The sequence below is a fragment of the Rhagoletis pomonella genome, unplaced genomic scaffold, assembly GCF_013731165.1.
Source record: "Rhagoletis pomonella isolate Grant_MI unplaced genomic scaffold, Rhpom_1.0 Rhpom_scaffold_00002, whole genome shotgun sequence".
Lineage (NCBI taxonomy): Eukaryota > Metazoa > Arthropoda > Insecta > Diptera > Tephritidae > Rhagoletis > Rhagoletis pomonella.
In genome coordinates, this window is record NW_023458556.1 from 69,085,903 (window position 1) to 69,097,200 (window position 11,298).

Consider the following 11,298-nt stretch of genomic DNA (forward strand, 5'->3'; position numbering starts at 1 on the left):
AATACTAATGCATGAAAATCCTAACCTCAAAAAAATCACCCGTTAGTATATTTCTTTATTTGTCCATTTTTTTGATTTTTTCTCCATAGGATCGTGATCGTGCACTGCGTGAACTGATCTGCCCACGTGAGCGACTTGAAGCACAACGTATCAATGATATAACAAACTCCCACTTCAAATCTCTTCAAATTATCAACAGCATTCGCACAGACAATAATGAGAACAACGACATTGAGTTGCTGCCACTTGGTGAAACCACCTACGGTTCGGGCAGCAGCAGCGACGTCTCTGAGCAGGTGCCAACGGAAAAGAATACCGTGCAGCGACTCATCGAACAATTCAATGTGGATGAGCTTATGCAAGCCGACGAAGGCACAATGCCCATGAGTAGCTACCACATACCAGGCGAGATCCCTAAACCAGTGAAGAAGGCGTCTAAGAAGGTGATCGTAACCAATAGTGGCGATTATCAGAAAAAGTACCGTGGACAAAAATACGATGAGAGCATTCAGCTTCCGCCACCAACGCCGAAGCCAAAGAAGCAACAGCAGTTGCTGGCTTTGGAAGACATGATGATGGGCGATCAGCCACAGCAAAGCGGTGAACCGGAAATGATAGAACACATTGGCATCGAAGAAGACGAAGTTTCTAATGAGATAACTGAATCATTACCGCATAAGAAAAAAGTACTGCCACAGGACTTAAAAACAATGGCACCCATTACAGAGAAGTCTTCGGAGGAGATGGTTAGTGAAGAAAAGCAAGCTCATCATTTCAAGGAAGAGATGGAAAAGAGATTAGTATTTGACACAACTATAGCAGCTTCCAGTACAGCAGGTAGCACTACTACTGTGCCAGCAACAACCACTACTACAACTACAACTACAACAACTACCACCACAGCAGCTGCAACGACAACCACTGCCCCCAGTAGCACTGTGAGCACATCCACGACTACTCACAAACCGAATGAAAACCAAGCTACAATAACAACAGAGCAGGCTGTTCTCATTTCAAAGAGTGATGCATCGCCTAGCACTATTAGATCTTCGGAAACCGGCCCGAACCTTATAGTCCATACCTCAACAGCCACTCCTACGCATCCAACCGACTTAGATGCGCACGCCTTCACCAGTAGCACGCTCGCTCCCCACACATCGCACACTGAATCACCTGCAACCATAGGTCATCCTATTCACCCACAGCAACAGCAAGCACACGGGATCATTATTTCCGACGAATCGCAACATTCACACATGAAAGAATCAGCAGACAATTCACACTTTATTCCACCAATGTTGATGGTGAAGTCACATTATGTACCACCGCTGAAGCATAGTGACCATCCAAGTGGGGAACATTATGGCACCGGAATGCATGAGGGAGCGGCGCCTGCTCACCCTGGTCATGGAGATTTTCGAGGTAAGTTAGCACAAATTTTTCGAGAAACTTTACTGAATTCTCAGTACAATCAGTGAAGTAACTCATACTGAATTTAGGGCATCGGGGCACGAGTTTCTACGCTTCAGTAAAAATAATCCGTTCCTATCAATTTGAATGCATTATTTCTACTACTAATGGATTACATATAACCAATTTGGTCTATATTCGTGTGATATTATGTCGTGTTACCCTACTGGGTCTAAGGAGCACCATGTAAATAAAATTACAAAGTTTTCATTGCCTATCTATGCCTACGTATATGTCATTATATTGCTCATACAGCTTGTTATTTTAAATACTTTTGTATAGATATTGCAAAGAATAGTTCTTTTGAAATTCTTGTTATCTTTATTCGTCATATTCCATGTTTCTGGACTATATAAAATGGCGAACGTATTTGTCAATGTTATTGTGGCTTCTTAGCATTTTATTTTTAATATTTTTATTGAGCTTTGTACCACGATTGTTTATTAGGAAAAATTGAAAAAGCAACAAAGTCTAAGCGGTAGAAGTTATAGCACTATTTCGGAGATCACCACATCTCCTCATCAGACTTCTTTTTTCTAGACTTCAGCAGTGATCGAACCTGCGAGTTCGATGTTCAAAGTCAAAAGCGTTAACCACTGAGCTATGTACATCCCGTAAACTCTTGTTGCTAATTCATTTTTCCTTATTCAACCAACTACTATCAAGTGCAGCTGATTTGCCGCTATTTAAACTCGACAGCGTGGTTGTTGTTGTCAATTCTATACATCCATTTGCTTATTTGCTTTTTTGTATAGTTTCAGGCAGGCTCTTACTAAACTATGTATTTGTCAATGTTATTGTGGCTTCTTAACATTTTATTTTTAATATTTTTATTGAGCTTTGTACCACGATTGTTTATTAGGAAAAATTGAAAAAGCAACAAAGTCAAAGCGGTAGAAGTTATAGCACTATTTCGGAGATCACCACATCTCCTCGTCAGACTTCTTTTTTCTAGACTTCAGCAGTGATCGAACCTGCGAATTCGATGTTCAAAGTCAGAAGCGTTAACCACTGAGCTATGTACATCCCGTAAACTCTTGTTGCTAATTCATTTTTCCTTATTCAACCAACTACTATCAAGTGCAGCTGATACGAACATCATAAGAAATTTTTAGGCCGTAATTGTTCGACGTACTTTGGGAAATTTTTTCAAATATTTTGGCAAATGGCTTAACAAACATATGATTTAAAAACATGAGTTTTGAATTTTTGCAAACAATAAGATCTTAAACCTTGACGACCGCGGTGTCTAAAGTGATATATTTTTATATTATGATTTCATTGAAAACATTTGAATGCAGTTTTTTGTTGAAAAATGCATCGAATGAAGGGAAGCAAAGCTAGCGAATGTCGATCCTTTTATCGGGGATCTTTTCCGAGATTTGGCTCCTTTGCTTGACAGCTGTAGCAGACTTTGCAAGGTTATACGCCTTGCTTTCCTTTCCCTGTACACCGAAAGCCGGGCAGAGGCAGCTTCGCCATTAAAGGTCCGGACATTTCAGGTGCATACTCTCAAATCGTTGCCCTTTGACCGTTTGTTGTGGTCGTTATCAAAAGAAGGGGATCCCATCGGAGGCATTTCTGTCTTTTTCATTTGATAACATTTTTACGCGGCGGGTCCCAGGACCAGTGCACAACCATTGCTGGAGTGAATGATTTTTCAACCCGTTACATTTTTATATAACGAGCCGCGAGCTCAAAGACAGACGCCCGCCTGCAGCCGCTGTACAATTCAGTGATTCCTTAAACTGAATAAGTCGGAGTGGCCCTATCGAAGCTCCTTCTCTTTTTGCAGTGACCCCAGGGATTTCGTTGGGAGGTTTCCGCATCTCGAACAAGGGTTGCTCACGTTGCTCATAGTGCGCGAACGAAGGCGCCAGACTGAATTCGGGCTTGCAACTGTAACTGCATGTCTGGAAGAAGTACTATACCCCATTGCACTTCTAGTTCGCTTCATATTTTTGTATTAGGCTTATTATTAACCTGATCCTTAGTCTCAGTCGTCGTCTTCACATTCGTCTTCGCATTTATATTCATCTCCGACTTCACTTTCGTTAATGTATTCGTCTTCGTTTTCCTGTTCGTATTTTTATACGTCTTCGTACTACTCTAGTTTTTTATTCGTGTTCGTATTCGCATCGCTTATCGTTTTCATCGTCGAATTTTCTTCATATTCGTTATCGAATTCATCTCCGTATTCGTACTTGCCTTCGTGTTTTCTTCGCCTTCATATTCGTTTTCGTCGTCATATAATTTTCTGTGAGGTTTCGTAAAAAAATCGTCACAGAAATGAGATACTCCTAAAGATTTCGTTAAGATTTCCGGAACTTTGAATTGCAGGGAATATGTATATTTAGGCTGGGTCGATTTTGTATGGGGTAAAATAAAAGTCATTTGACCGCATTGTAATAGTAATATTATGATGTCTCAGGTCTCAGCCAATTGTTATTGGCCACGAAAGATTAATTTAAAACTTATCTTTAGCCCGCGCAATTGAATCAAATTGTATGAATTTTGTAAATGAAACTTTGGCTTGTAATATCTATGGAATGCGTTATTGTTATAAACAGGACGATATATCAAATTAAGTGCTATTAAATTTAGTACCTCACGTTCACTTATCATTTTTCAATAAGTCTACACGTTTTTAAGATATTAAGATAAAACTTACAAAAACTATAATTTTCCCTTATGAATTTTCAATTATTAATTACTTCAGCAACCAAGTGAAAAATACAAAGAAGTGAGACGAGATTTATTTCAAGCCTTTTAATGTTTTCGGATGTTTATATAATATTAAAATGACCATGGACTTGGTCACGCCGATTTGGTCAGTTTTCAAGATCGTGGTGAATGAATGTATTGGCAAAGATTAGGAATCGTTCGACAAGTTAATAGTAGTTTCAAACATATAGGTATTTACATACATTACAATTAGGGTGAGAAACGCCCATTTTGAGTCCATTTTTGCAGTCTTGAAAACTGGTGCGGAAGGGTTTCATTAGTCGCCGCAGAAGCACATATATATGAAAGTAGGGGACGTGCAATAAGTGTTTAGATATACATAAATATTTTAGTTAATTCCATTATGTGAAAAAAGTGTCTGTAGGTAAATGCAGTAGTCTTTAACATATCCTGGGAAATCCTTTTGAGGACTCTCCAATTGGACGATATTGCTTTGCATTCAGCTTGAACGAAAAAAGTCACTCGCTGGCAGAGTTTTCTGTAATCCGGTTCTTTTATTTAAAGGTTATTTATAAAATTGAAGAGAAATTTTTTAGAAAAAAAACTGGAAATCCACTTAAGTTTTTCGATATAACTTTGATAAATGTTACTCGATCGGTGCGTAATAATTAACAAATTGAAGGCGAGACTTAATGTTACTGATTTTTGATAATAATATGACTAAAATAGTTCAGATTATAAACAAATTATTTTAAAATAAAAAAAATCTTGAACAAAATTTTTTATCATTTTCTTATATTTGCAATTTTTATATTGTATGCATAAATATAAGTAAACCAATTAGTATGTCTAGAAGTTGTGCCTGTTCAGTGTTTCCATACTAATTTGCATAAACAAAATTTTTCCGCGATGATGGAAAATAATGGCTATTCTATTAGAGCTACCGATATTGTTCCTAAATTTGCAAAAATTCGCAAACTATAGCTAATATTAAAAAAGGATTAGAATATTTGGAACTAGCGATCTAAATGCACGCCAGCAGTATTAATGTTGTTCTTTACATCTTTTGACTATAGGCCAGTGCAATTATCAAGAGAACAATTAAAATTTTCCTGAAAATAGATGAGTTTGAGATTAACGATAAGATAAAGGGCTGCGCGAAATGATACTTGCCTTTATCTTTTGCGTTAAAGGATTCATTATCTAATAATATGCACCAAAATTTTTGGCTAAACCCAGAATTTTTAACAAGAATTGGTCTTATTCGACTAGTGTGCTGTGGGTCACTTGGCGGTCGATGCGCGGGCTCTTACAATTAAAATGAAAGACTAATATTTCGCAGGCTTGTTGTTGACTTCATGATACAATATATTTTCACTATTACCAAGAGATTTGAGAAAAATTAGATTTTCGACCCGCCCTAATGTATATATATATATATATATATGTAAATTCTACTAAATTAGTCAGTGTGAAAAAACGTTTTATATTATTTCAAAAATTTGGGTCAAGGTGCTTGTTAAACTACTGTCGGTCAGTGTAATTCTTTTCCATCACCATAAATTTATGGTAACTTAATTTTATATTATTTTCTGCTTGTAATTTTTTAAGGAAAGCCCAGTGAAGACACGTCTCATCACAGCACCGTGATCAGCCATGTTCCCGCTGAGCCAGCAACCCATCACATAGCAAAAGCTGATGTAGCTGGCATTGAAGCGAAGACCACAATAACAGTGACGACCACAATGGCGACATTAAAATCAGAAACAACAACAGCAGCCTCAGAGGGAACATCAGCTCATGGTGACGAGTTGACAAAGGAAACAACCGATAAATCGGCAGCACTGGCACAAGAACACAAGCAGCAACACTCAAATGCCAAGTTAATTGACAGCACCGCTGCAACAGCAAATCAAAAGCAGCAACAGAGCGGTAAACAATCTGGTACCAAAGCTCATTCGCAAGTAGCAAGTGAGAAAATTGAAAATGTCGAAGATATTGTAGCAGAAACAACAACAACAACAGATGCACCTACAACAACAACGCAATCGGCAACGAGCGCTTCCGCTGCTAACAAGCATATTTCAACGGCAACACCAACCACCACGACGACAGCAACAACAGCAACTACAAGAAGGACGACAGCAACATCAACAGCATCGACAACCACAATGAAATCCGCTGACGTCAGCTTGACACATGAAATTGAGAAGCCAGTTAAGCGAGAACCGCAGACAAAGGCAGTTGAAGAGCTAACAAAAGAAACGTCAGGGAAGGCATCTAATACAGCAGCGGAAGTGTCAGCCACCATCATCACAACAACAGTAACGGCGAAGACAGATAAGTTGCAAGCAATAAAAGTCGCCGACTCAAATCGCAAGCTGGAGGTTGAAGAAGCAACTGCAAAGTCACCAGCAGCCGCAGTAGTAGAATTGGCGCCACAAAATGCAACCCCGACAACTGGCGCGCCATCAGCACCAACCTTGGCTACAGTCACAACAACTACTGCTTCCATTGCTGCTTCCGCTTCCGCTGTAACCGCCACAACATCCACACATACAATAACAACAACAAGAGTATGTAATAGTAACACAGATATGGACTTGTCGAGTTCTGAGGAAAGCTCTGCAGCAATTGAAGATACCGAAGGCAATAAGAAGCTGACGCGTACACATCGCACTTGTCAGCCGCGCATCGAGAAGAACAGCAGCAGCAGCAGCAGCGGCAAGCATACGAAGCATCATGCCACAACCGCCGAACCACCAACGCCGACACGCAATTTCTTGAAGGAAGCAACAGATACGCCGCTCTACAAACCAAATCGCCATCGGGTGCTGACCCAGCCGGAAACTGTCAGCTATTTTAAGAAAATATTAGGTTAAGCCGAACAAGGTGAGCAAGACGTGATGGAAAGAAGGTGAGTTCGACAGAGAGATATGCGTGTGGACGCCTAAGGGTGAATTACTTATACTATGTCTCCATTGTGAGATTTAATGAAGATTTAGCCCTCTGACGAGATTTGACGTTAAATCTTTTGAGATTTACCATATAAAATTAAATCTCGAAAGGCAGTAGATTTAAGTTAAATCTTCCCCAAATCTTCAATAATATTGATCAATAAGTACAATTTGTTGGATGTGGCAACCTCAAATTCACATGCCATAAGTCAAATGACATTTGTGGATTCAATATACAGTTGAGGGCATTGAAACATAAACATAAAACATAAAATAAAAACATGAATTTTCGTATTTTTAGGGATTTTTATATTTTTGTTAGTTTGGGAGGAAAATTAGTAATACATATTTACATAACTTTGGTTGCAATAAATTTAGAAAATATTATTTAAAAACTAAAAATTTAGAAGAAATGTTTTATAGTAATATCATGCAGAGTCTTCTCCGCATTCTATAAGTAATTTACGCGCTGCGACAAAAAATTTATAAATTTCGGTAATGGTTCTGCTTCGATAACATTGCACCGAACATCCTCTAGAACTCAATTCGTATTCATGATATGCCAAAGGCCCACGATTGGATTTTCAGTTCCCTCCTATGAATAAAAGAGTTCTACAAAAATTTTTCTTTCCGCAAATGTTTTTTTACCGTTTTGATAATTTTTCTTAAATTCGGGAAAATGATTCGGAATATGGTACCATTCTTTACACTTTCCAAACTATATATTATACATACATATTTACCACGATTAAGAAGCCAATAATATTCAGAATTCATATAATGAAATTCCGCTTGGTACCTTCCTTTTATCTGTCTGTATATCAATGTCCGCAACTGTATTTATAAAATCATACATAAGCAAACGTCAAATATTTAAAAATGTGAACGTCAAACATATCTCGTTGTGGTAATGGAGACGATTGTGATTTAGCAACTGGATTTATTAAATCTTAATGGATAAATCTCTCAATGGAGACATAGTATTAGCATCATAAATATGTTTATGAACAGGAAAAAGTAGCTAAGTACATACATATGTACATGTGTAGTTAAGAATTTTATGGGAGCTGAGGAGGAGTTGAAAACGCAGCGAAGTAGTGAGGAAAAGAAAATAGTAGCAGTATAGTTTATGGACTATTTCTACGAGTACTTATGTAAGTACGAGTATAAATATTTTTGCTTAAAGAGTTGAAAAACAAATAAACAAAGAAGAAATGTGTGAGAGCTGAAGGAAAAATTAGTATAGCATGTCAATTTTGAGGGCTAAGGTAGGTGGAGGGAAATAACGTAAGCAGACACGTTTAAGTTTGATAAATGCACTTGGCTATTTGTGAGGAGACTTTAAATTGTGCTCGTGTTTTATACCAAATAAATTCAGAATAAAGCAAAAGAAAAAGCAGACAATTGATGTGCGTAAATTTTTAGGTAGCAGAATGTTTACCGAATAGATAAATACTTGTACGTTTTGAGAAACAAGTACATCTGCGAAAAATAAGGCCAAATACAAAGTTGAGAATGATCATAGATTTACACACCGACACTTACATAATACGTAGAAATATGCAAGTTTACATGAATTAAATATTAAGTAAACACCAATGATTGACTTTATGAAGTTTTACAGTTTTAGTGTTTTACTTAAGCAGAGAAAGTTAAAATGTTTAAAGGTTCAATGAAAAAAAACCCGTTTGCCAATGCCATAAGATAAACATCTAGAGACTAAGTTTTTTTTAACTATTCCGGGACAAATGAAGTTTTATAAAGGAAAGATTCGTACGAAGAACGAATCGGCGGACAAATGTTCATTTGTCGTAAAAAAGGTGAAACATTTTCATTGAAAACCCAAACTAAAATCCGGAAACAAAGGCGTGTGTGGATACATTTCTGTTTATGATAATGTAGTATTCGGTCATTTGGAATAGATTTAATTTTGAAATAGGACAGCTCACCTTCTTATAACCATGAATTGATTCAAATATATAGAGGACTCATATATTAACACACTGGAGTGGCCACCTCAAATCTTAACCAGAGGGCTTAATATTAGTGGTATGGCACACTTCTCCTCTAGAAATGCATCAAAAGTATTTTCTTTGGATTGGCAAGAATGTGATAGAATAATAGAGGCCGTTATGGTTAGTAGGGAAATAAATACTGTTACAACATTGAACGCACCCAATCCAATAGAAGAGTTTAATTCAAAATCGCTTCAGCTTTCACCATAGATTATCCAGGTAACGAGAATCGTCTCGCTGTTATAGCGCTATTTATGTAAATGTGAAATGAAAAAAATTTGGTATTTTCAAAACGCTCCGCCCGCTTGGGATTAGTTGCACGTTACTCCGTCGGTCGGGCCGGTCCACGTACAGTTCGAACGCCGCAAGTCATCACGCTGAATTTTCTCGAAATCCACTCCGAGATACGAGTGTCACGCAAAAGTCCATGAGTGGAATTATTAAAAAAAAAAACTTGAGAACTGGGACTTTCAAACGCCGTATCGGATATTTGTTGACTGCAGCTTTGAAGAAAAAAAATGGGACTGAAAAATGCAAAGGCCTTTTGGTGTCACTCACTGATAACTTGCATAGGAAAATTTTTTTTCCCGGATTACAAATTTTACTGTGCCGTATATGCACAAAATATATATTTCTAGAGTAAAATATGAACATTTCATGAGGATCCTCTAAATTTATACCTAGACACGTAAAGTTTGGTGCCAGAACCTCCTTCGGCAAGAGGAAAAAATGTGCTCGTATGACCTCACTATGTAAGAGATTCTTAGATGACATCGCAAACCCGGTATTGGCAAACAAATAGAATACAAATGTTCGTTTGACATTTTTAACTGGAATAAAATATTAAAGCAGATAGAATTAATAGATTTTAATTTTCAAGCCCAATATTAAAGAAACGATGAAAATATAAACGCAAACCACAGAACAAAGAAATGACTTCATTAAGTAGAAATGTCAGCAAACAAATTTTCGCAATGCCAAAAGCGCACAACAACAAAAAAATAAATCATGCAAACACACAAACTTTAGTGCAAGGATGCGAACAAAAAAATTTATTAAATTTTGTTACTCATTTCGTACAATTAAAACCACAAATTACCATAGAATCGTTTTTAAATTGAACAACAATAAAAATAATAACCCACCCAAGAGAGTGGGCCAAAGCGGAAACTATTGAAGAAGAATGCGTTTATGCAAGCATTTATGTGTTTATGTGTATTAACAACAACAAAAAATATACAAATACACTGAGGGAAATAATGCATAGTAAAAATGAATACTTTATATTTGATTATCGTTTCAAAATGTTCGTATTTAAAAATAATATTTTTATACAAAATTTATTACGCACGTATTTGACTGTTCACATCTGAGTATGTATATGTAAGTGTACATACGCACCCCAAGCATGCAGAGCGCCGCTCTGAGAGCGCGCCCTGCAAAAAATTGTGCGACTAATCTCTAAAGAGAGTATTCCGAGATTACTCTCAATCGGGTACAATTGGGCATTAATTAGTCGCAACAAGTCTCATACGGGTACTAATGGAGGTCAATTAGTCTCGACTCCTCCCTTATGGGTATAATTGGAGATCAATTAGTCCCCAACTCATCTCTAACGGGTACTATTAACGATTTAATGATATGTACGCACTTAGTCAATGAAATTTCATGTGCGGCGTTGGCACACAGAGAGAGCATTCGCCTAACAAAACTGAGCAACCCGGTTCGAATCTCAGCTGGCGCAAATTTTTATTTTTATTTTTTAAAAGTGACTAGTCGCTTTTTATACCCTTTCGGGTATAAAGGTGAACAATTAGTCTCTTCATAGGACATGCTCGAACAAAAGCGAACAGTTCATTCCATATAAAGAGATCAGAAATGGTAATAGTCGCATGTTCCTTTTCGATTGCTCCCGGAGTCATCCCGGATTAGTCCCATTTTTTGCAGGGCGGTGACAACACACACATACAATGACGAGCAAAACTGTACCATGGTTTAACACTTTTTGTTTCAGCCACCGCTATATTTCCAAGTTCTAACGACTTTCATCCTTTTGTTGAATATTCTTGTTGGTACATCCCTACTCCCTCTCTCATAATGATTTGAAGTCCATACAAGAACAATAAAAAAAACCAGCAGACAAAAATGTAAATTAAGGCAGATGTTACAGT

At 37.4% G+C, this 11,298-nt stretch overlaps 2 protein-coding genes across 2 annotated transcripts in view; one reads left to right on the top strand and one right to left on the bottom strand.

The window, feature by feature from the left end:
• The window catches only part of LOC118734022 (mucin-5AC), a 189,883-nt gene extending 182,766 nt beyond the window's left edge, over window positions 1-7,117 (top strand). Inside the window, exons 8-9 of the mRNA XM_036463707.1 lie at window positions 90-1,422; window positions 5,767-7,117. Of these exons, the coding sequence (XP_036319600.1) occupies window positions 90-1,422; window positions 5,767-7,037 (2,604 nt within the window). The 3' untranslated portion in view covers window positions 7,038-7,117. The remainder of the gene's footprint in view (window positions 1-89; window positions 1,423-5,766) is intronic.
• A 2,836-nt stretch (window positions 7,118-9,953) lies between these two features.
• The window catches only part of LOC118754556 (mucin-5AC-like), a 111,058-nt gene continuing 109,713 nt past the window's right edge, over window positions 9,954-11,298 (bottom strand). Inside the window, exon 4 of the mRNA XM_036489441.1 lies at window positions 9,954-9,957. Within this exon, the coding sequence (XP_036345334.1) occupies window positions 9,954-9,957 (4 nt within the window). The remainder of the gene's footprint in view (window positions 9,958-11,298) is intronic.